The sequence below is a fragment of the Nerophis lumbriciformis genome, linkage group LG23 (genome assembly GCF_033978685.3).
Source record: "Nerophis lumbriciformis linkage group LG23, RoL_Nlum_v2.1, whole genome shotgun sequence".
NCBI lineage: Eukaryota > Metazoa > Chordata > Actinopteri > Syngnathiformes > Syngnathidae > Nerophis > Nerophis lumbriciformis.
Genome location: NC_084570.2, coordinates 42,657,054 through 42,682,669, shown reverse-complemented (window position 1 = coordinate 42,682,669; position 25,616 = coordinate 42,657,054). Strand labels below are relative to the sequence as shown.

At 43.1% G+C, this 25,616-nt stretch overlaps 1 protein-coding gene and 1 long non-coding RNA gene across 2 annotated transcripts in view; one reads left to right on the top strand and one right to left on the bottom strand.

Moving 5' to 3' along the window:
- The window catches only part of LOC133622643 (membrane-associated guanylate kinase, WW and PDZ domain-containing protein 3-like), a 30,957-nt gene that overhangs the window by 1,024 nt on the left and 4,317 nt on the right, over window positions 1-25,616 (bottom strand). The window contains exons 3-20 of the mRNA XM_072915919.1: window positions 25,379-25,616; window positions 25,198-25,314; window positions 24,990-25,109; window positions 22,062-22,232; window positions 21,841-21,994; window positions 21,642-21,709; window positions 21,399-21,566; window positions 21,153-21,322; window positions 20,999-21,077; window positions 20,783-20,939; window positions 20,174-20,699; window positions 20,045-20,108; window positions 19,793-19,984; window positions 19,439-19,699; window positions 12,102-12,302; window positions 8,835-8,899; window positions 8,544-8,690; window positions 8,333-8,471 (exon numbers count right to left, since the gene is read on the bottom strand). Coding sequence (XP_072772020.1) covers window positions 8,333-8,471; window positions 8,544-8,690; window positions 8,835-8,899; window positions 12,102-12,302; window positions 19,439-19,699; window positions 19,793-19,984; window positions 20,045-20,108; window positions 20,174-20,699; window positions 20,783-20,939; window positions 20,999-21,077; window positions 21,153-21,322; window positions 21,399-21,566; window positions 21,642-21,709; window positions 21,841-21,994; window positions 22,062-22,232; window positions 24,990-25,109; window positions 25,198-25,314; window positions 25,379-25,616 — 3,037 coding nt within the window. The remainder of the gene's footprint in view (window positions 1-8,332; window positions 8,472-8,543; window positions 8,691-8,834; window positions 8,900-12,101; window positions 12,303-19,438; window positions 19,700-19,792; window positions 19,985-20,044; window positions 20,109-20,173; window positions 20,700-20,782; window positions 20,940-20,998; window positions 21,078-21,152; window positions 21,323-21,398; window positions 21,567-21,641; window positions 21,710-21,840; window positions 21,995-22,061; window positions 22,233-24,989; window positions 25,110-25,197; window positions 25,315-25,378) is intronic.
- LOC133622658 (uncharacterized) lies at window positions 28-25,385 on the top strand. Its single transcript, XR_009817812.2, has 3 exons — window positions 28-98; window positions 421-518; window positions 25,012-25,385. It is a non-coding gene; the product is annotated as an uncharacterized lncRNA (long non-coding RNA).

Genomic DNA, 25,616 nt, shown 5'->3' with positions numbered 1-25,616 from the left:
AATTAGCCGCACTCCCTCAGGCCACCACTAGAGGCTGCCGTCAGCCCACTGCCACTACCTGCCAATGGAATATAATGTAAACTACTGATACACTCCAGGTAACTTTTATACATTTATATAAAGTACATCATATAAATACCTTTTAGCCTGACCATTAATAATGATTAAAAGAAACTTAAAGCCATAAGCTGCCTTCTTAGACTGTTGAGTGTTAGCGCCAGCTGGCATAGCTAATCAGGCTAACTAGCATTAGCATTAATTCTCTCTTTACTTCTTATCGAAGCACACGTTTTTAGGAGATTTACATCAGGATTGAGAGGTGTTTCACTTTCCTAATACTGCTATACACCTTCACCTTTCATCGGATGTACCACAACCTTAATACAATAAGTATTCATTTGTTTACTTCCTATTCCACAGGGAGTGTTGTGATGTCACGTGACATGCCGCGCAATGCTCGTGTGTGATTGACCGAGCATAGATTCGACTTCCTGTTTGCCACGCCAAAGACAAGCAAGGTAGTGATGTGCTTTATCACTCTAAGACATACTTGCCAACCCTCCCGATTTTCCCGGGAGACTACCGAATTTCAGTGCCCCTCCCAAAAATCTCAACCATTCCCCCGAATTTCTCCCGATTTCAACCCGGACAACAATATTGGGGGCGGACCTTAAAGACACTCCCTTTAACGTAATATACAACCTGTCGTCACGTCCGCTTTTCATCCATACAAACAGCGTGCCGGCCCAATCACATTATATATGCGGCTTTTACACACGCATGAGTGAATGCAATGCATAATTGATCAACAGCCATACAGGTCACACTGAGGGTGGCCGTATAAACAACTTTAACACTGTTACAAATATGCGCCACACTGTGAACCCACACCAAACAAGAATGACAAACACATTTCGGGAGAACATCCGCACCGTAACACAACATAAACACAACAGAACAAATACCCAGAACCCCTTGCAGCACTAACTCTTCCGGGACGCTACAATATACACCCCCCACTACCACCAAACCCCGCCCCCCCCCCCCACCTCAAACCGAATTCGGACGTCTCAAGGTTGGCAAGTATGCTCTAATATCGATTCCCAAATCAAAATATCGGTACTTTTGATGCTTTAGTTATTTGAGATCATGTACATCATTAACAGGAACACAGTGTAAAGTAACTACATCGTTGAGATCTTGTCTTAATGAAACACAAATGGTGGGAACTATTTTTTCTTCTGCCCAGTAATGCACAAACAAGAAAATGACTGCAATTGAAATGAGTCAGTCAGTATTATAAAACATCAAGTGTACAGTATGTATCCTTTAATTGTAGGCTATTTGGAGACACAACATGCATAAGTGCAGAATAACGCCATCATTTGTTTCACCCCGTGATTATATATTGTTTGAAGATGATTCCACAAGAGCAGAAAGTACACTATTTTGTAAATATTATCAGACCTATTAGGTTTATTTTCACAAAGTATCTGTATAGGATTAGTATTGCCGATACCAACGTACATTTTTACTCTGTATCGGACCAGAACAAAAATCAGTGGTATCGCACATCACTAGTGAGCATCTCGCTTGCCAGGAAGTAGAATTATGGAGGTTAATTTGAGTCTTAAAGGGGAACATTATCACCAGACCTATGTAAGCGTCAATATATACCTTGATGTTGCAGAAAAAAGACCATATATTTTTTTAACCGATTTCCGAACTCTAAATGGGTGAATTTTGGCGAATTAAACGCCTTTCTATTATTCGCTCTCGGAGCGATGACGTCACAACGTGACGTCACATCGGGAAGCAATCTGCCATTTTCTCAAACACATTACAAACACCGAGTCAAATCAGCTCTGTTATTTTCCGTTTTTTCGACTGTTTTCCGTACCTTGGAGACATCATGCCTCGTCGGTGTGTTGTCGGAGGGTGTAACAACACCAACAGGGACGGATTCAAGTTGCACCAGTGGCCCAAAGATGCCAAAGTGGCAAGAAATTGGATGTTTGTTCCGCACACTTTACCGACGAAAGCTATGCTACGACAGAGATGGCAAGAATGTGTGGATATCCTGCGACACTCAAAGCAGATGCATTTCTAACGATAAAGTCAAAGAAATCTGCCGCCAGACCCCCATTGAATCTGCCGGAGTGTGTGAGCAATTCAGGGACAAAAGACCTCGGTAGCACGGCAAGCAATGGCGGCAGTTTGTTCCCGCAGACGAGCGAGCTAAACCCCCTGGATGTCTTGGCTCACACCGTCCCTTATGCCACCGAAGATGATCAAGAGAAGAATATCGACCCTAGCTTCCCTGGCCTGCTGATATCAACTCCAAAACTGGACAGATCATTTTTCAGGAAAATATAGCGGATGAGGGTATGTCTACAGAATATATTAATTGATGAAAATTGGGCTGTCTGCACTCTCAAAGTGCATGTTGTTGCCAAATGTATTTCATATGCTGTAAACCTAGTTCATAGTTGTTAGTTTCCTTTAATGCCAAGCAAACACATACCAATCGTTGGTTAGAAGGCGATCGCCGAATTCGTCCTCGATTTCTCCCGTGTCGCTGGCTGTCGTGTCGTTTTCGTCGGTTTCGCTTGCATGCGGTTCAAACCGATATTGTCAGGCTTGTCCCTGACAGTTTGACTGTGTTTTAGTTTTTTCTCTGCGTTTGTCTTAGTTTTCTGTCCAGCACTTTTATTTTGTCTTTATTTCCTACTTGTCTCCCTGAGTGCTGTGTCCCCTCAGCTGTGGCTGATTGGCACCTGGCCACACCTGGTGTCAATCAGCCAGCTGCTATTTAAACCTGCCTTCCCCTCCAGTCAGTGCTGGATCATTGTCATTTCTACTTGTCGTTGTCAGTGTAGCTGGATGCGGTAGCGGTAAGCTATATTCTGTAGCTGTTTGTAGTCTGCTGTCTTTTTGTTCCTCGTCTTCCAGTTCTTGTTTCCCTGGCATCCTGTTTCCTGTTCCTAGTTCCTGGTTTGTGTTTTTTCCTTTATTTTATAAACATTAAATCTTGTTTTCCCGCACAATGCCTTCCGCCTTCTCTGCATCTTGGGGTTCGGCACCTACAAACTATGACATAATGATCCAGCCTAGTACGAACCTCGCGGAGATTTCCTTGGCGGAGAGACTTAACAAAGCTTTATCGTTGATGGCCGAATTAAAAAAAAGCTTTGCCTCTTTTTGTGATCCCTCCCACCCATCCCTGTCCTGTGTTAGTTTCTCGTGGGACGTCTTGAATCCGTCCCTTGAGGGGAGGGCTATGAGTAGCTGTGCAGCTGGGGAGGCACAGCTACTCCTCACCCCAGTGGGTCTGCAACAGACGGCGCCATCCTCTCCGGTGGGCCGGCAGACGCCACCATGCAGTCCGGTGGGCCGGCAGACGCCACCATGCAGTCCGGTGGGCCGGCAGACGCCACCATGCACTCCGGTGGGCCGGCAGACGCCACCATGCACTCCGGTGGGCCGGCAGACGCCACCATGCACTCCGGTGGGTCTACAACCTACGGCACCACCATCCTGTCCGGTGGGCCAGCAGCAGAGGGCGCCACCATCCTCCTCTCCGGTGGGCCAGCAGCAGACGGCGCCACCATCCTCCTCTCCGGTGGGCCAGCAGCAGAGGGCGCCACCATCCTCCTCTCCGGTGGGCCAGCAGCAGAGGGCGCCACCATCCTCCTCTCCGGTGGGCCAGCAGCAGAGGGCGCCACCATCCTCCTCTCCGGTGGGCCAGCAGCAGAGGGCGCCACCATCCTCCTCTCCGGTGGGCCAGCAGCAGAGGGCGCCACCATCCTCCTCTCCGGTGGGCCAGCAGCAGAGGGCGCCACCATCCTCCTCTCCGGTGGGCCAGCAGCAGAGGGCGCCACCATCCTCTTCTCCGGTGGGCCAGCAGCAGAGGGCGCCACCATCCTCTTCTCCGGTGGGCCAGCAGCAGAGGGCGCCACCATCCTCTTCTCCGGTGGGCCAGCAGCAGAGGGCGCCACCATCCTCTTCTCCGGTGGGCCAGCAGCAGAGGGCGCCACCATCCTCTTCTCCGGTGGGCCAACAGCAGAGGGCGCCACCATCCTCTTCTCCGGTGGGCCAACAGCAGAGGGCGCCACCATCCTCTTCTCCGGTGGGCCAACAGCAGAGGGCGCCACCATCCTCTTCTCCGGTGGGCCAGCAGAGGGCGCCACCATCCTCTTCTCCGGTGGGCCAGCAGAGGGCGCCACCACCATCCTCCCCGGTGGGCCAGCAGAGGGCGCCACCACCAACCTCCCCGGTGGGCCAGCAGAGGGCGCCACCACCATCTTCTCCGGTGGGCCAGCAGAGGGCGCCACCACCATCTTCTCCGGTGGGCCAGCAGAGGGCGCCACCACCATCTTCTCCGGTGGGCCAGCAGAGGGCGCCACCACCATCTTCTCCGGTGGGCCAGCAGAGGGCGCCACCACCATCTTCTCCGGTGGGCCAGCAGAGGGCGCCACCACCATCTTCTCCGGTGGGCCAGCAGAGGGCGCCACCACCATCTTCTCCGGTGGGCCAGCAGAGGGCGCCACCACCATCTTCTCCGGTGGGCCAGCAGAGGGCGCCACCACCATCGTCCCCGGTGGGTTCTCCCACACCGGCGGACGAGCCGCCTCGCCAATTGCGGCGGCGTTCAACTCGCCGTCGCCACCTAACTCTTCCCCGCTGGTTGCGGGGACACTTAGCCTGGTGGCCCACCTCCTTGTCCTCCCTCCACCCTCCCGTGACTTTGGACTTTTTGGGGGCGGGGGGGGGTTCTAGAACGTCTGGTATCCGTTATAGGAAGGGGGGCTACTGTCAGGCTTGTCCCTGACAGTTTGACTGTGTTTTAGTTTTTTCTCTGCGTTTGTCTTAGTTTTCTGTCCAGCACTTTTATTTTGTCTTTATTTCCTACTTGTCTCCCTGAGTGCTGTGTCTCCTCAGCTGTGGCTGATTGGCACCTGGCCACACCTGGTGTCAATCAGCCAGCTGCTATTTAAACCTGCCTTCCCCTCCAGTCAGTGCTGGATCATTGTCATTTCTACTTGTCGTTGTCAGTGTAGCTGGATGCGGTAGCGGTAAGCTATATTCTGTAGCTGTTTGTAGTCTGCTGTCTTTTTGTTCCCCGTCTTCCAGTTCTTGTTTCCCTGGCATCCTGTTTCCTGTTCCTGGTTTGTGTTTTTTCCTTTATTTTATAAACATTAAATCTTGTTTTCCCGCACAATGCCTTCCGCCTTCTCTGCATCTTGGGGTTCGGCACCTACAAACTATGACAGATATGGCTCAATAGCTTCAGTTTCTTCTTCAATTTGGTTTTCGCTACCTGCCTCCACACTACAACCATCCGTTTCAATACATGCGTAATCTGTTGAATCGCTTAAGCCGCTGAAATCCGAGTCTGAATCCGAGCTAATGTCGCTATAGCTTGCTGTTCTATGCGCCATGTTTGTTTGTATTGGCATCACTGTGTGACGTCACAGGAAAATGGACGGGTGTATATAATGATGGTTAAAATCAGGCACTTTGAAGCTTTTTTTAGGGATATTGCGTGATGGGTAAAATTTTGAAAAAAACTTCGAAAAATAAAATAAGCCACTGGGAACTGATTTTTAATGGTTTTAACCCTTCTGAAATTGTGATAATGTTCCCCTTTAATTACAAAAGCTTTTTTTATACAACAAATGTATGTAATTTAATATTTTTGTGTACTAAATTTTCTGACATTGTTTTCATTGAAAAAAAATTGTGGGCAAATGGTGTGTGTATTCAAAAATTCAGTTTTAAAATTCAGTGTAAAAAAAAAATTCAGTGCAGAAAAAAATTGTTGTCATTATTTTTATAATATTCGTGTTAGGTGGCTACAAACTTGACACCTCATTGGCTGATTTTGAGTCAGGGTTGATCGCTTTCGCTTTAATTTACTGGATGTGGGTTTTGAGTTTTGAAGCAGCAAACATTTCTGCACTGAAATGTTTTTACACATTTTTTTTACATAGAATTTTTTTTAAGCTGAAATTTTCTGAACTTAATTTATTTACACTGAATTTGTATACATACATACAATAACAAAATATTAATAAAAAATACATTAAAAAATGTACAATTAAATTTTTCACACTAATTTTGTACACTGAATTTTATACATTTAAATTTGTTTTACATTGAATTTTTATGTATTTAATTTTTTGCACTGAATTTTTTAAGTTATTTTTTGCACTGAATCGACTTTTTTTTTTTTTTACATACAATTGTTTACGCTGACATTTTTTACATATACTTTTTTATACACTGACATTTTTAAACGTAATTTTTTTACACTGAATTTTTACACATTGACATTTTTATACTGAATTTTTTTACACTGAAAATGTTCAGGTTTTCTTCACACTGACTTTTTATAGATTGACATTTTTTACACTGAATTTTTAGGCATTTAATTTTTTTGGACCCTGAATTTTTATACATAAACATTTTTTACACTGAAATTTTTCACAGTGAAATTTTATACATTCAAATTTTTTACACTGAATTTTTATGCATTGAATTTTTTTGCACTGAATTTTTTTAAATGTAATTCTTTTTTACACTGGATTTCTTTACACTGAATTTTTATACACTGACATTTTTTACATAACATTTTTTACACTGACATTTTTTACACAGAATTTTCTACATTTATTTTTTTTACACTAACATTTTTAAACGTAATTTTTTTACACAGAATTTTTACACATTCAAATTTTTTATACAGATTTCTTTTCACTGAATTTTTATACATTTACATTTTTTACACTGAATTTTTAGGCATTTAATTTTTTTTACGCGGAATTTTAATACATTGAAATTTTTTCACACTGAAATTTTTTACACTGAATTTCTCTACAGTGAATTTTCATACATTGAAGTTTTTTTTACACTCACGTTTTACAGTGAAATTTTTGAAACCGAATTTTTTGACATACAATTTTTTTACGCTGCCATTTTTTAAACTTAATTGTTTACACAGAATTTCTATACACTGAACTTTTATGCATTGAATTTTTTTACGCAGAATTTTTTTACATACAATTTTTTTTACGCTGACATTTTTTATACTTAATTTTTTACACTGAATTTTTATACTGAAATTTTAGGCATTGGATTTTTTTTTACGCTGCATTTTTATACATTTACATTTTTTACACTGAATTTCTCTACAGTGAATTTTTATACATTCAAGTTTGTTTTTTTACAGTGAAAATTTTCACATTGAATTTTTATAGCGACATTTTTTTACGCTGAAATTTTATGCATTGAATTTTTTGACATACAATTTTTTTTACACGTAATGTTTTACACTGAAATTTTTCAGACTGATTTTTTAATACATTGAATTTTTAACACTTAATTTTTATGTATAAATTTTTTTTTACATTTAATTTTTATACACCGAAATGTTTTTCACTGAATTTTTATGCATTTAATTTTTTTACGCTGAATTTTTATACATTGAAATTCTTTCACACTAAATTTTTTACAATGAATTTTTATACATTTACATTTTTTTACACTCAATTTTTATAAATTTACATTTTTCACACTGAAATTTTATACAGTGACATTTTTTTTCTCACTGACATTTTATGCATTGAATTTTTTTTACACTGAATTTTTTGACTTACAATTTTTTCTACGCTAACATTTTTTAAACCTAATTTTTTACACTAAATTTTTATACATTGAATTGTTTTTACACTGACATTTTTTACACTGATTTTCTATACATTAAAAATTTTTACACTGAAATTTTTATGCATACATTTTTTTACTTAATTTTTTCACACTGAATTTTATGCAATGCATTTTTTACACTGTTTTAACTGATTTTTTTAACTCAAATTTTGCTCACAAATTTGTATTCAATGAAACTGCCAGCATATTTTGATGAAAAAAATTCAATTCAAACGTAAGAAATTCACTGACATAAAATGAGTGTAAAAAAAAAAGCTTTCGTAACAAACCGACAAATGAGCCTCCGTAGAGAATCAACATGGATGACGCAAACAAAATACACGTTCTCAGCCAAATGAAGATGATGAAAAAGAAGGGAGGCGGAAAAGGAAGAAGCAGCAGAACGTTACCGACCGCGAGTTTTCCGTGCGTCCGATGACGTAGAAGCACGGCTCGCCCTGCTTGGAGTTGGTCATGCACAGAGAAAGGCTGGACAGCTCCACTGAGGAAGACCAGGAAGCAGAACAGGAAGTAGAAAGACAACAGCCTTGCGTGGCGGTAAAAGAAGAGAAGAAAAGAACAAGAGGAAGCTTTGCGTTTGAGTACGCCACGTAATGGTCATCACCGTAATCTGGGACGTAGCCGTTTCCTTTCTTCAGGACCAGATGGATGCCATGTCCTCCTCGCCGGATCTGCTCTACCGCCTGACTGTGCGTCATTCCCACCGCGCTGTTGCCGTTGATCTCCACCAGCTGGTCCGACACCTGAGAGCGCACGCCGGCTTTTATTGAGAAGGAGCCACGGGAAGTGCTGCCGCTGAAAGGTTAGCGCGGTACCTGCATCTTGTTGCTGCGCTCGGCCGGCCCTCCCTCCATGAGTCCCAGCACGTACAGCCCCATGTTGTACTCGCTGCCCCCCCTCAGCGAGAACCCAAAACCCGTGGGTCCTCGCTCTAGATCCACGGTGTAAAACCTTGACTCGTCCTACAAAAAAGAAAAGACAACATTAACACGCTGCTAGCGCTAACAGTCACCCTGGTACTACTGTGTTTCCTTGGCAAAGTACACAAAACCAAAAAACAGACAATAAGAGTAAGACTCAAACGTTAGCAATAGCGAGTGAGTGACCTTTGACCTCCTTCTGGATCCCTTTGGAAAGTGGTTGTCGATGTCCACGTCTGCCGCCTCCGTCTCTGAGAGGGACAATAAAAGTTTGTCACATGAGATGGAACAACATGTAGCACCCGAGGTTAGTCCAATGAGTACACAAGAAGATAGTACGTACACAATTATGGAAATAGCATACGTCATTAGGAATAGATTATAAATAAAACACATTTTAATTGGGCCTGGTATCTCTACCTTCTGGCCTGGAGCTGGTAAAAGCTAAACATTTTAGGTTGAAATGATCAAAATGAGCTAAAATGCCAGCATGAAATGTGAACATGCTAATGTTACCATGATAACATATAGTTAGCGTACTTCTAAGGAGGCGCCAAGTATCAAAATCCATGATTTTTAGGTTCCAATGAATATAACATGCTAAAATACTAGCATAAAACATTAGCATGATAACATCGGAAGAGTTAGCATATGTTTAAAATGCCACCAAGTATAAAGATCAATCATTTTTGGGTGTCAACGAATAAAATTAGATAGTAGTAGTTTTTTTTTGGAAACGTTAAAAATTATGAAAAAAAGGAAATAATCTTGATAACGTTACATTAAAGGCCTACTGAAATGCGATTTTCTTCTTTAAACGGAGATAGCAGGTCCATTCTATGTGTCATACTTGATCATTTCGCGATATTGCCATATTTTTGCTGAAAGGATTTAGTAGAGAACATCGACGATAAAGTTCGCAACTTTTGGTCGCTGATAAAAACCTTTGCCTGTACAGGAAGTAGCAGACGATATGCGCGTGACGTCACAGGTTGAGGAGCTCCTCACATCTGCACATTGTTTACAATCATGGCCACCAGCAGCGAGAGCGATTCGGACCGAGAAAGCGACGATTTCCCCATTAATTTGAGCTAGGATGAAAGATTCGTGGATGAGGAAAGTGAGAGTGAAGGACTAGAGGGCAGTGGGAGCCATTCAGATAGGGAAGATGCTGTGAGACCTGATATTCAGCTGGGAATGACTAAAACAGTAAATAAACACAAGACATATATATACTCTATTAGCCACAACACAACCAGGCTTATTAATTAATATGCCACAAATTAATACCGCATAACAAACACCTCCCCCCTCCCGTCCATATAACCCGCCAATACAACTCAAACACCAGCACAACACACTCAATCCCACAGCCCAAAGTACCGTTCACCTCCCCAAAGAGTTCATACAGCACATATATTTCCCCAAAGTCCCCAAAGTTACGTACGTGACATGCACATAGCGGCACGCACGTACGGGCAAGCGATCAAATGTTTGGAAGCCACAGCTGCATGCGTACTCACGGCACCATGTCTGTGTATCCAACTCAAAGTCCTCCTGGTAAGAGTCTCTGTTGTCCCAGTTCTCCACAGGCCAATGGTAAAGCTTGACTGTCATCTTTCGGGAATGTAAACAATGAAACACCGGCTGTGTTATCCGGCAAAACAGTCAGGGGGTGCATTCTACGGCGGGGGTGCGTTATCCAGCACAACACCTGCCGCAATACACCGCTTCCCACCTACAGCTTTCTTCTTTGCTGTCTCCATTGTTCATTGAAGCAAATTGCAAAAAACTCACCAACACAGATGTCCAGAATACTGTGGAATTTTGCGATGAAAACAGACGACTTAATAGCTGGCCACCATGCTGTCCCAAAATGTCCGCTACAATCCGTGACGTCACGCGCCGACGTCATCATACCGAGACGTTTTCAGCAGGATATTTTGCGCGAAATTTAAAATTGCACTTTAGTAAGCTAACCCCGCCGTATTGGCATGTGTTACAATGTTAAGATTTCATCATTGATGTATAAACTATCAGACTGCGTGGTCGGTAGTAGTGGCTTTCAGTAGGCCTTTAAGGTACAGAAATAGAAACATATTTTTCACAATGAAAATAAAATGCAAACATAAAACGTTAGCATATTAATATTAAAGATGCTAACATTAGTGAAGTTGGCATACTTCTTAGATGACTCCAATTTTTTGAAAGTCATGATTTTTAGGTTTAAAGTAATACAATTTACATAAATGCTAGCATAATATGTTAGATGTTAACGTTAAACATGCTAACATTAGTTGAATTATCATACTTAGATGGCGCCAATTTTTTAAAAGTCATGATTTTTAAGCTCGAACGAATAAAATTAGTTAAAAACTTAGCTTAAAACATTAGCATGTTAACGTTAAATATGCTAACGTAAGTGAAGTTACCAAACTTCTTAGATGGTGCCAATTTTTTAAAAGTCATGATTTTTAGGTTTAAACGAATAAAATTTACTAAAATTATAGCATAAAAGTCTCGCATGTTAACGTTAAACATGCTAAGATTAGTGAAGTTAGCATACTTTTAAGATGGCGGCAATTTTTTAAATCACGATTTTTAGGTTTAAACAAATCAAATTAACTAAAATGCTAGCATGAAATGTTAGCATGCTAACATGTTAATACAAGTGGAGTTACAATACTCACAGGCGCCAATTTTTTAAAAGTCATGATTTTTAGGTTTAAACAATTAAAATTAGCCAAAAAGCTAGCATAAAACGTTAGCATGTTAACATTAAACAGGCTAACATTAGTGAAGTTAGCATACTTCTAAGATAATAAAAAAAATGTAGGTTTAAACATATAAAATTAGCTTAAAAGATAAGATGAAACATTAGCATGCTAAGATTGGGGTAGTTTGCAAATTTCTAAGATGGCGTCAATTTTGAACGTCATGATTTTTAGGTTTAAACAAATGAAATTAGCTAAAATGCTAGCATAAAACGTTAGCATGTTACCGTCAAACATGCTAACAATAGTGAAGTTAGTAAACTTTTTGAAAGTCATGATTTTTAGATTTAAACAAATACAATTAGCCAAAAAAGCTATTATAAAGCCCATCATAAAGGTGGAGTACCTAATCAATGGGCCCATTGAGGGACTTTTCTCTTAATAGCATTGCCATGGTAATGCAAAGTGTTTCAAAAATAAAGTAGCGCTTTAGCCACCATGGAGAACTTCCCAACGATGTAAGATATGTTGGAGTTGGTTTGTCGGTTCGTCCCGTAATAAACGCGGCAGAATACAATAAAGGAATAAAGCTTAAGTGCAAGCAATCTTCATATAGAAAAATAGAATAGTTTGTGGTTCAAATAGAATGTCCAAATATTGACAACAAACCAAATAAAAGCACAGTTGGCACACGTGTACAAGTTTGGGCCATGAGATTGTGTGTGTGTGCGTGGCATACGTGCTCGTGCCGTGACGCTGAGCCTAAGCGCGTTCCCCGCCCTCCTCAGGATCTGGGCCAGGTCTCTGTGCTGGAGACCCGTCACCGCGCGGCCCTCCACCGCATCCAGCTGGTCTCCCGGCTGGATGAGTCCGCTGCGTGCGGCCGGACTGCCGCGTCTCACCGTCACGAAGCGGTGCGACATCATTGAGGCTTGAGGCGCTGCGGGGATGGAGTGAAGACACCACGCTGTCAAAGACGCCACGTACAGACAACCAAGTCCAAGGACAGGGGTCGGCAACCCAAAATGTTGAAAGAGCCATATTGGACCAAAGATACAAAAAAAAAAATGTGTAAAAAGCCTTATATAAGTGTTATAATGAAGGCAACACATGATGTAAGTGTCTATATTAGCCTACTATCAAAATGACTTTAAAAGTCTTATATAAGTGTTCAAATGAAAACAACACATGATGTAAACGTCTATATTTGTCCGCCCTGAGATCGGTAGGTTGTGAGTTCAAACCCCGGCCGAGTCATACCAAAGACTATAAAAATGGGACCAGTTATCTCCCAGCTTGGCACTCAGCATCAAGGGTTGGAATTGGGGGTTAAATCACCAAAAATTATTCCCGGGCGTGGCACCGCTGCTGCCCACTGCTCCCCTCACCTCTCAGGGGGTGAACAAGGGGATGGGTCAAATGCAGAGGACACACTTCACCACACCTAGTGTGTGGGTGTGACAATCATTGGTACTTTAACTTTATTAGCCTACTATCAAAATTACTTTAAAAGTCTTATATACTGTAAGTGTTATAATGAAGGCAACACATGATTTAAGTGTCTATACTAGGGATGTCCCGATCCAGGTTTTTGCACTTCCGATCCGATACCGATATTGTTTTTGCATTTCCGATCCGATACCGATACTGACCGATACCGATACTGGCCTATCTGAGCATGTATTAAAGTTTAAAGTTATTTAGCCTACTTAGTTGTCAGAATCATGTTGAAAAGGGTTTTAGTACTCTTGATAACAACTAGCCAGCTGAATTAGGGGAGTTTGAATAATACACAATGGTTGGTAACAAGAAACTGACCTGTTTATTCAAGGATAAACACAAAATAGACAAAATTATACATGACAAACAGAAATGGCATCATTGAACTAGGGCTGGGCGATATGGCCTTTTTTTAATATTGCCATATTTTAAGGCCATATTGCGATACACGATATATATCTCCATATTTTGCCTTAGCCTTGAATGAACACTTGATGCATATAATCACAGCAGTATGATGATTCTATGTGTTTTGATTGATTGATTGAGACTTTTATTAGTAGGTTGCACAGTGAAGTACATATTCTGTACAATTGACCACTAAATGGTAACACCCCAATAAGTTTTTCAACTTGTTTAAGTCGGGGTCCACTTAAATTGATTCATGATACAGATATATACTATCAGATATATACTATCATCATAATACAGTCATCACACAAGATAATCACATTGAATTATTGACATTATTTATAATCCAGGGTGTGGATGTAAGTGTCAAAAAGACAGCCAAAAGAGTTTGATATGAGAATAAATCTAGAGTTAAAATATAGGGTAGAAATGCACCCATTTGCAGGAAATGTAGTCTTGATTTTCAAAATGTTCTTTCAAGGCTTGCATGTCTACATTAAAACATTCTTCTTCATACTGCATTCATATATGCTACTTTTAAACTTCCATGCAGAGAAGGCAATCATAACTAAAAAAATCACTAATTTTTTCATACGGTGTTGATCTGGAAATTTTTGCCCGCCTCGGCATTTTGATGGTGTGGACGTGTGGCACCGAATGGAGATAAGCGTCTCGACAGACGTCACAATATTTGAACAATGATGACGAAAACTGTTGTCTCTGTCGTGTGCGTGTGTCGAAAATTGTTATGCGCTTATTTTTTAATTAGATTTTGTGCGTGGCATAGATTTGCCGTGCGCAGAGGACGCTTGAGCAGGCGCGCACCTTAGCGGCCGCGCTAGCATCACAGCTAACGTTAGCCATGCCGCTACCTCGCTCTCTGCTGGGAGAGGACGTATACGTATGTGACGTATGACGTGACAGTATGTGACGTGTGTAAGAAGGTGCGCTCGCTGTCTGTGAGAGGGAGACACAGGAAAGAGTGAGAAGAGCCTGTCGTGTAATGCCAGCAGCTAAAAGCAACTGCGTGAGAATTGTGGATGTGTTGAAGGTGTGCTGGAAAATGCGGAACGGAAATTACGGAGGAGCAGAAAAGTGGAATGTATTATTTAAATCGGTGCGTTGGAAAACACGGACCGGAATTTTTTTTAAACTGGATCTGGATCGGCATTTTCCCATGCCTTGCCGATACGCAATTTTTGGCAAATATCGATCCGATCCGATATTTGGATCGGATCGGGACATCCCTAGTCTATACTAGCCTTCTATCAAAATTACTTTAAAAGTGTTATAATGAAAACAACACATGATGTGTCTATATTAGCCTACTATCAAAATTACTTTAAAATTCTTATACTGTATACGTGTTATAATGAAAACAACACATGATGTAAGTGTCTATATTAACTATATTAGCCTACTATCAAAATGACTTTAAAAGTCTTATATAAGTGTTTTAATGAAGGCAACACATGATGTCAGTCTCTATATTAGCTATATTAGCCTACTATCAAAATTACTTTAAAGGTCTTATATAAGTGTTATAATGAAGACAACGCATGATGTAAGTGTCTGTATTAGTTATATTAGCCTACTATCAAAATTGCTTTAAAAGCCTTACAAAAGTGTTATAATGAAGGCAACACATGATATAGGTGTCTACATTAGCCTACTATCAAAATGACTTTAAAAGTCTTATATAAGTATTATAAAGAAGGCAACACATGATGTAAGTGTCTATATTAGCTATATTAGCCTACTATCAAAGGCTGACGCAAATCTTCGATGACAGAAATGTTGTATTTAAATTTTTATTCTACACATTTTTGCAACAATTGAAATCATTAGTAAAACAGAAGCTTCTCACAGAATGAGATAACTCCTGGAAATGACTGTCTCAGAATGGCCAAAGGTATAGATGTGTGTGTCTAGGTTTAAGGAAACGGCAGGCTGTCTTCTTCTAATGGGTTTTTTTTACAATCTTTGCAAGCTGGGTAACGTTTGCTGTGGTCTGGAACAACATGGCACACCAACTACTATCAGAAATGCAGCCAATATAACATACATAAAATGTGTCATGAGACATGCAAATATAAATTAAATACACAGAGGACCTAAGTAAAGGAAATTAAATGAGCTCAAATATACCTACAAACGAGGCATTCTTATGCAATATGTACATAAAGCTAGCCTAAATAGCATGTTAGCATCGATTAGCTTGCAGTCATGGATTGACCAAATATGCCCGATTAGCACTCCAGCAAATCAATATCAACAAAGCTCACCTTTGTGCATTCACATACAGCATAACTCGTTTGGTGGACAAAATGAGACGAAGGTGTGGCAAAAAAAAACATCTTCCTGTGGCAGCATCGGAGAAAGTTGTACATGTAAACAAACTACGATGAATTCAAGAATCGCTGAAATTAGTAGGACAAAACAGTGCTCGCCAAAATACTCTCATCAGTGAAGCATGTTTAATATAAACAGTGGGATTTCCAACAATTAGGGAGGTTTGTGTAATGTTTGTCCTCCTACAGAAAATATCCTAAAACAAACTTTTTTTTCTTCTTCATTTTTTTCCATTTTCACACATCTCTAAAAGAGGTCCAGGGAGCCACTAGGGCGGCGCTAAAGAGTCGCATGCGGATTGATCTAGAGCCGCGGGTTGCTGACCCCCGGCCTAGGACTACATGTCCTCAATGCCGATTTCACAGCTCTACAGAAAAATGGAACAGCCAGGGACGGATACTGTTCACATTTGAACCGATACGGTACCTGAGGTTCCATAACGGTACCAATTTTCGGTACTAAGTTTGTATGTTGCCTAAGTAGGAAGTCGCTTTTTCCATGAAGATGTGTTATGTTGCGCCCTACAAAGGGTTTATACTGCAAGTATTGCACTTATTCCACACAAGCTGTAACATTCATCTTAGTTGTAGTTTTCATTACTAAATTTGGCGGTGTTGAAATCGCCATGTAAAATCGCTAATGCTAACAGTAGCCTGTCTATGGCGAATCCACTGTAAATTAGCATCAAGCTTGCGCATTTTGGAGAAGTGGAGCCATACCATATGTTTGAGCATTTTTTACCAAGCATATTTGCTTTGTTGGTGGTGAAAGTTGCAATATTACTTGGAGTGAGCCGGACATGACTCCAGGTATCGAAATATGGCACCGTTTGATTTTAAGTGAATCCATACCCGCTAGTATCGACAAAATTCGGTCAGTGATTATAAAAGTACAGAATTCGGTACCCATTCTTAGTGATAGCATCTGCTAATTAGTTCGTAGCTTCATCTTTGGCGTTGCTAACAGGAAGTCAGATCTATTTTCAGCCAATCAGAAGGCATCAATCCAGGGACTGTTTGGTGAGAGAGCGTGATGGGGCGTGGCTGCGCACTGTACCATGTGAGGAACGCTAGTTAGCATTAACCTCGGTCGTCTATGCATAATTGATCAAACGGCGATTAAGAACGCTGAATTATTCACACCAGCTCTAAATCTGTCACGAGGGCACAAAAACAATCCCGAACGCTTTCATCTGGTCCTCGTTCTTTGAAATGATCTTGCCCCCTCCGCACCCCTCAAGTCAAGAGTGTGAGCACAGGGAGGGCCAGTGGAAGAGCAAACAAGAAGCTGGCGAGCGCAAAAACACGAGAGGAGCTGACGCGATGCGAAGCGACAGCACAGAGCAACACGCAACATTGCGCTAAAAATAGAAAATTGTCCCAAATTCAACACCAATTAAAAAAGAAGAACAACACCTTTATTTACCTGCACTCTTTGGGCTAAGCTAGGCTAGCAGTTTCTCTTTGCTTCTGATGGTTGTGCTAAGCTAAGCTGTTTTTTCTCTTACATTGTCTATGCTATTCTAGAATAGTTTATTTCTACTTCCGGTGTTTGAGCTAAACTAAGCCTTTTTACCATGTTGTCTGTGCTAAGCTAGGCTAGCAGTTTTCCCTTGCTTCTGATGTTATTGCTAAGCTAAGCCAGTTATTTTTCCTGTAATTTTTAATGCTAAGCTAGCAGGGTTTTTTGTTTTTGCTTCCGTTAACTCCTTTCACTTGAGTGTCTTTGCTAAGCTCGGATAGCAGTTTTCCCTTTTTATCCTTTTGTACTAAGCAAATTCTTCCACTGCGGTGTCTGTGCTAAGCTAGGCTATCCGTTTTGCCTTCTTATTTGTTATTTGCACTGAGCTATTTGCTTTCACTGTGTAATGTCTGTGCTAAGCTAAGCTAGCAGTTTTCCCTATTCATAAACTAAGCTACCGTAGATTCCGGACTATAAACTGCTACTTTTTTCCTATACTTTAAACTAGGACTGCAATTAACAACTAATTTGATAATCGATTAATCTGTCGATTATTACTTCGATTAATAATCGGATAAGAGACAAACTGCATTTCCATCCTTTCCAGTATTTTATTGAAAAAAAAAACAGCATACTGGCACCATACTTATTTTGAATATTGTTTCTCAGCTGTTTGTAAATGTTGCAGTTTATAAATAAAGGTTTATAAAAAATTTAATTTTTTTTTTAAAAAGCCTCTGCGCATGTGCATAGCATAGATCCAACGAATCGATGACTAAATTAATCGCCAACTATTTTTAGAATCGATTTAATCGATTAGTTGTTGCAGCCCTACTTTAAACCCTGCAGTTTATACGACAGAGCGGCTTATTAGCGGATTTTTCTTCGTTAACAGCCATAATAAATATTTTACAAGTACATTTTACAATATAACTAAAACAATTCTTACTTACTTAACCGTCCCATGTGTGATGTCTGTAGGAGTGTTTTCATGCATATTTGTACGTGCTATCGTAATGTAGTAAAGCTAGCGTCGTTATCATTAGCTAATACACTAACACGTTTACGTGGGTCTGTGTTAGTATTATTAACTTACAACGGCATTCTTTTTATATTATTTCAGTTTCACAAATTCCTCAGTTAATTCACCAAAACGTCACTGTGGAGTTACTGAGTCTGTTTAGCTGATTGGAGAGCTAACATGCGCAGCTAGCGGGTCCATGACAACGGCTTCTGTTTTGTTTTATCCGCCATCTTACTGCAGTGTTACAGACACCGTTTGGAAACAATTAAGGTATGTAAATAAACATTTACAAAATCTTAAGTGTAAACAACTATTTTCACAACGTATTAACCTGTAACTTATCACTCTTCTCAAATTTAGTGGGTGCAGATTTTAGTCCAGAAAATACGGTAATTCCTTTTCTACACTTCTCCCGAGAGACTCATTTTTGGGGGATGTTTGGTGGGGCCAAATTAAAAGCTTTGTTGGGGGCCATACGTTGCCTATTGAGGGCCCCTGCCTTACAGCGTCTGTGCTAAGCTAGGCTAGCAGTTTTCTCTTTGCCCCCTGGCGTGTGTGTGCTAATCCAGCTGTTGTCACCAAGTCAGGCGGACTTGTTGAGCACGTCTCTGGTGGCTAACATGATAAAAAATGCATAAAACAGGTCGATAAATAAAAGATTAACTTGACTCTCACTCTCACGCTCCCTGCTCTTTATCAGCGCTCTGGAATGTTTGAACCTCTTTGCACTCGTGACACACTTCACTACACACACACACGTTACCCGACTCTAGAACTATACATATCAAGTGTGCCAGTCATTAAAAGTAACTTTGCACAAAAACAGGAAGTCCAGACTAGACTCCGCCCACAAAACATTCCATCTATCATCTATCATCACATGCTCAAAGATCCTCACCGGAATGTGAGATGCTCCACTCCTGGTGGTTTGAATAGAGTGCGACATCCTCCTGGAGGATCTCTGAGCGACAACACACACAGGAACTTACGTTTCCAGTCCTTGACCGTCTTCAGAAGAGACTGCAGCCGCTCCAACATGATGAGTTCACAAACCAGACCTAAAACCTGCGCCGAGGTCTGGGCGCGCTTGTGTGTGTGTGTGTGTTACTCAGCTGAGAAGAAGCAGCTGGCTGAGGGGGCGGGCCCACTTGGGAGGTGGGAGAGGCTGACGCACTGACTGTGTGTGCAATAATCTGTGAGGCCACGCCCCCTAAACTCAAGCCGAACCACCTGACAAACGTCAACAACATTCCCAAATTAAATCCCTTAAGAGTTTGTATGGAAGGTCAAAGATCACACGGAGACAAGCAAGAAGCGGAGCGACTCACCGCCCCGGTTGATTTCCTGGGAGGCGATGACAAATCCAAAGCCTTCGCCGGGCCGCCGCCTAAGCTCCACCTCCACTGCCCTCCCAACCCTGGTGTCCTTGGCGGAGGCCGCCCCTCTGACGGGCCCCGCCGCACTCTCCTCCGCCCCCTGCAGGTCGCGTGGCTCAAGGGTCAGGGTGACGGGTACAGAGTCCAGGAAGCTGGTGCTTTGGATGAGGCCTGAGACGGGGGGGCCGTTGGAGGTCTGAGTAGGTAGCGCCCCTAAAGGGAAAAAAACACGCAGACATGAAAGGGCGGGGTCCAAAGAAACAACAACTTGAGGCCATGTAGGAGGAGCCCATGTGAGGGCTTTACCTGCAGCTGGGAGGTGCCCTTCCTGGGGGTCCTCCATGGCCAAGCCTGCCTGGCTGAGGGGGGGTACGCCCCCCACCAAGGCCCCGGAAGAAGGAGAAGGCAAATCGGCAGAAGTTGAGGGTGGGATTTTGGGGCTGGTGAGGCCATGTGGCGAGGGGAGGGGTTTATACAAGTTGGGTGTGACCACAGGAGCTGTGGGAGGGACAAATGTCAGCCATCAAAAGTTCGATGAAAACAATAATCAATAAGTACCTCGTCTGTGTACCAGCAGAACCATGTCCCCCTGTTTGGAGTGTTCCTGCAGAACCTTCTGGACCTGAGTAATCAAACACACGCCGTTAGTGACTCTTCATGTTGTCATGGAAGCCAAGGTTGTCTAACCTGGGAGAAACTGAGGTTTTGCACGTCGGCACCGTTGATCTTGACCACCGCGTCCCCGGCCTGTAGCGAGGGGCACTGCCTGCGGTCCCAGACCCGTCTCACCACAGCCAGCTGACCCCCCGGCCCGCCCGCCGTGATGCTGAAACCCAGACCCCCGCCATTGCAGCGTCCCAGCGCCACGGGCACCAGCTCGCCAGCGGGAGGCGACCCTGCAGCAAAGGGGGTACCACGGGGGGCCTGCGGCGGCACTTGGTGGTTGGCTGGGCACCCGTTGAAACCGCAGGATGGGATTTCCCGAGGCGTAGTGGGGGGAAGGCATGTCTGCGGCATCAGGGGCCGCGAGGCGGGGCCACCGGGAGGCGGAGTCTCTGGCTGAGTGATATTGGAGAGCGCGTGGGAGGATGTAGATGTGATTGGGAGGGTGGACGTGGACAAGTCGCTCTCTGAAGACTTGGAGCTCTGACGCTGGAGGAAGGAGGAGGAGAGGGTGGGAAGGGTGCTGCTGTTGTAGCCAATCACAGAAGACCTGTTCAAAACGGGGCGGGGCAGGTTAACGGTGCCCCCTCTTGGACCAAACCACATGAAAGGCTATGCTAACGTTTAGCTCACCTTCGGGTGCTACTGCCAGAGTCGCTGTGATTGGCCGACATCCTCTCTGCGGGAGTAGGAGGAGCCACAGGGGTTTCAGAGGAAGTGGGAGTGGGCGGGCTTGTCAGCCCATTGGTCATTGGCTGGGTTGAATAGGAAGGCGGGACTTGGGGGAGTCCTGCAGCGACATAAAGCCATCAAAGCCAGGAAGAAGAAGTATGTAAAAGTTTTGCTGACCTGAGCCACAGCTTCCGGCGTCCTCCACGTGGCTGTAGATCAGTGGCCCGCGCTTTTGCTTGGGGGGAGGAGTCTGCGGCTGTGGGGAGGAGTCAAGGCATCATGTGACCGGGGCGAAAAAGCGGCGCGTTGACGTTGTGAGCGGCTGGCGTACCATGTCCAGGTTGTGTTTGGGGCAGCCGTCCGGGTTGTAGAGCATCGGGTATCCTCGCCTCAGAACCACATCCACGCTCTGACCCATCGGGACCGACTTGAGCATCTCCACCACCTCCTTGTGCGAGCGACCCAAGACGCAGGTGTCGTTGATGTACACCAGTATGTCGGCTGGGGACGCAGCACACGGGACCCGTCATTGCCAAAAACGGGTCAAGAGGTGGAGCTTCCGCCCCAACCGACGTACCTTGGTTGAGACTGGGCGGGCCTCCGGGCGTGACGCTGTAGACCTGCAGGAACTCGTGCGCTCGACTTCCCCCCACAATGTTGAAGCCAAAGCCTCGCGGGCCCTTGGAGAGACGCGTGTGCACGGAAAAGCCTCTCAGCTGACTCGGCTCATCCGTAAACTCTGGAACTGAAAGCGTGAGCGTCATCGGCAGGGAGCGGGTGTGCTGTCAAAATAAAAGCCTGGAAGACGTTGCTTACTCACGCTCTGAGCAGGAAGTTGTCTCCTTGATTTGAGCCCCAACATCCTGTCTGCTGCTCTTTGACATGTGACTGACAGAGAGATTGCATCATCAACACTATTACGTCAAAGTTCTCAATGCATGCTGGGAACTGTGGAACCGCTCTTCAAATGTAAACAGGAAGTAGCAGGGGTTATTTGTCAGGGTGACACCACGACTCACTCGAGGTAGAAGGTGTTCCCGCCGTCGCCGTAGGCCATGTCCCACGTGTTGGTCGTAGGCGCTCTTCCTCGCCGTCCTCCATTCTCCATCACCCCTGTCGTCTCCCATGATTGGCTGAGAGGCAGCGTGGTGGGCGGGGCCCCGGCCGACCCTCCTGGAAGACAGAGACAGCGCGTCAGCGCACGTGTGTACGTGGGCGAGGCTACCACATGCACGCGTACCGGACAGGCCGCTGTCTTCCTCGCTGTTGTCTTCTTCTACGGTTTTTTCCAGGTTGCTGAGGGATTTGCTTCTGGTCCTGAAGTTCCTAAGCAGGTTTCGATGTTCCTGATACGTGATTGGTGGACTGTCGGGACCTATGTGGACAGGGCGGGGCGTCCCGTAGTAGTTGCCTGTGATTGGACGAGAAAGCCTTACATTGAGATCAGTAACGACAACTCGAGGGAAGATAAAACTAGTAGGCCTTTTGAAGGTATCAAGTCCTTAGCTGAAGATTCACAGGACAGGATCAAACACAATGCATCTTGGGATATTAAAGTCCTGTTGAGTCCTAGCCAAAAGGGGGCGGAGCTACAACACAAGGCCACTGAACTGAATCGGTAAATTCGTCTTGGGGAAAAACTCGCACACTATTTAGCGAGTCATGTCGGCAGATTCAGGACGCTTTTGGTATAGCGTGAAGAGTTAGCACAATTCCAAAAGGGTACAAAGTAACATAATCCATGATTATTAGCCTAAATGCTAGTATACAGAGTTAGTTTGCTAACAAGGGAACAGCTATCATACTTCTAATATGGTGGCCAGTAACAAAATTCATGTTTATTTGGTTAAAAATACACAGTTTGTTAAAATGCTAGCAAAAAATCGTTTGCTAGCTAACATTAGCCCCTTAACGGGAACAGCTAGCATACTTCTAAGATGGCACTAAGTAACGAAATCAATTATTTTTAGGTAGAAATGAACAAAATGCTGGCAAAAAAACGTTAAAATGCTAACATTAGCATGGTAACGGGAACAGCTACCTTATTTCTAAGATGGCACTAAGTAACAAAATCCATGATTATTTGGTTAAAAATACAGTTTGCTAAAATGCTAGCAAAAAATCGTTAGCTGGCTAACATTAGCCCCTTAACGGGAACAGCTAGCATACTTCTAAGATGGCACTAAGTAACGAAATCAATTATTTGTAGGTACAAATTAACAAAATGCTGGCAAAAAACGTTAGAATGCTAACATTAGCATACTTCTAAGAGGGTGGCAAGTAATGAAATCCATGAATATTGAGTTGAATTGAACAAAATTAACTAAAATGCTAGCAAAAAAAAATGTTAGCATGCTAACATTAACACTATAACGGGAACAGCTGGTATACTTCTAAGATGGCGACAAGTGACGAAATCCATGTTTATTTGGTTAAAAGTACGGTTAGCTAAAATGCTGTCAAAAAACGTTAGAATGCTAACAGCAATGTAACGGGAACAGCTAGCATACTTCTAAGATGGCGGAAAGTAACAAAATCCATGTTCATTTGGTTAAAAAGTACAGTTAGCTAAAATGCTGGCAAAAAACATTAGCATTCTAACATTAGCATGGTAACGTGAACAGCTCCCATACTTTTAAGATGGCACTAAGTAACGAAATGCATGATTATTGGGTTGAAATTAACAAAATTAGCTAAAATGCTAGCACAAAAATGTTAGCATGCTAACATTAACACTGTAACGGGAACAGCTGGCATACTTTTAAGATGGCGACAAGTGACAAAATCCATGTTTATTTGGTTAAAAGTACGGTTAGCTAAAATGCTGTCCAAAAAAACGTTAGAATGCTAACAGCAATGTAACGGGAACAGCTAGCATACTTATAAGATGGCGGAAAGTAACAAAATCCATGTTTATTTGGTTACTAAGTACAGTTAGCTAAAATGCTGGCAAAAATCATTAGCATTCTAACATTAGCATGGTAACAGGAACAGCTACTTTACTTCTAAGATGGCACTAAGTAACGAAATCCATGATTATTGGGTTGAAGTGAACAAAATTAGCTAAAATGTTAGCAAAAAAAAAATGTTAGCATGCTAACATTAACACTGTAACGGGAAAAGCTGGCATACTTCTAAGATGGCGACAAGTGACGAAATCCATGTTTATTTGGTTAAAAGTACGATTAGCTAAAATTCTGTCAAAAAAACCTTACAATGCTAACGGCAATGTAACGGGAACAGCTAGCATACTTATAAGATGGAGGAAAGTAACAAAATCCATGTTTATTGGGTTAAAAAGTACAGTTAGCTAAAATGCTGGCAAAAAACATTAGCATGGTAACGGGAACAGCTACCTTACTTCTAAGATGGCACTAAGTAACAAAATCCATGATTATTGGGTTGAAGTGAACAACATTTGCTAAAATACTTGCAGAAAACGTTAGCATGCTAACATTAACACTGTAACGGGCAACAGCTGGCATACTTCTAAGATTGCAGCAAGTAATAAAAATTCATGTTTATTCGGTTTAAAAGTAAGGTTAGCTAAAATGCTGTCAAAAAACCCCATTAAAATGCTAACATTAGCACTGTAACGGAAAGTAATGAAATCCACGGTTATTTGGTTAAAAGTACAGTTAACTAAAATGCTGGCAAAAAAACATTAGCATTCTAACATTAGCATGGTAACGGGAACAGCTAACATACTTGGGAAGATGGCATTAAGAAACGAAATCCATGTTTATTTGGTTAAAAAGTATAGTTAGCTAAAATGCTGGCAAAAAACACTAGCATGCTAATCTTAGCACTGTAACGGGAACAGCTACATACTTGTAAGATGGCACTAAGTAATGAATTCCATGATTATTGGTTTAAACAAACAAAATTAGCCAAAATGCTAGCTTTTATTTTTTTAGCATGCTAACATTAGCGCTGTAACGGTAACAGCTAGCATACTTCTAAGATGGCACTATGTAACGAGTTCCATGATTATTGGATTAAATAAACAAAATTAGCCAAAATGCTAGCAAAAAAACTTTAGCATGCTAACATTAGCACTGTAGCGGTAACAGCTAGCATACTTCTAAGATGGCACTAATCCATAATTATTGGGTTGAAATGAACTAAATTAGCTAAAAATGCTAGCATAAAATATTTTTGTCTTCACCTTTAAACTTTCCACTCTCCAGCAGCGCGCCCGACTCCTCCAAAGAGAAGAACTCCTCGATGGATACAAAGTTGTAGTCCACACCGCTGATCTCACCCTCGCGAGGCTGCCGGGTCGTACCTGCCGACGGGAAGAGTGATGTCATCACAGTGCGCCACACGTGTGTGTATGTGTGTGTGTGTGTGTGTGTGTGTCTGCCTGCACGTACAGGGCACGGCGCGCAGGTAGAGGTTCTCCCGTATGAGCTGCTGCAGCTGACTGTCCATGGAGGACGGAGTGAAACACTTACTGAGGTACAGGCGAAGATCTTTGCACAGCGACGCACCTGTCGACACACACGCACACCATCTTAGCAAAGAACTCACACACATGGCGCAAGCCTTGGCCACCTGGTGAGACGGTCTTGATCCTGATTGGATGAGGACAGGAGTTGAGGACCCCTCGCACGTCGCCCAGCGTCATCCCCAACACGGGCGTGCCGCCGATCTCCAGGATGATGTCGGCCACAGTGGCGCCGCCCCCGGGAGCCACCGTCACGAAGGGAAACTCGCCGTAGTCGGCCCCGCCCCCAATAGCCAGCCCCAGCTCGCCCGAGCTTCCGCCCAGCGGCACGAAGCCCTCCTGCAC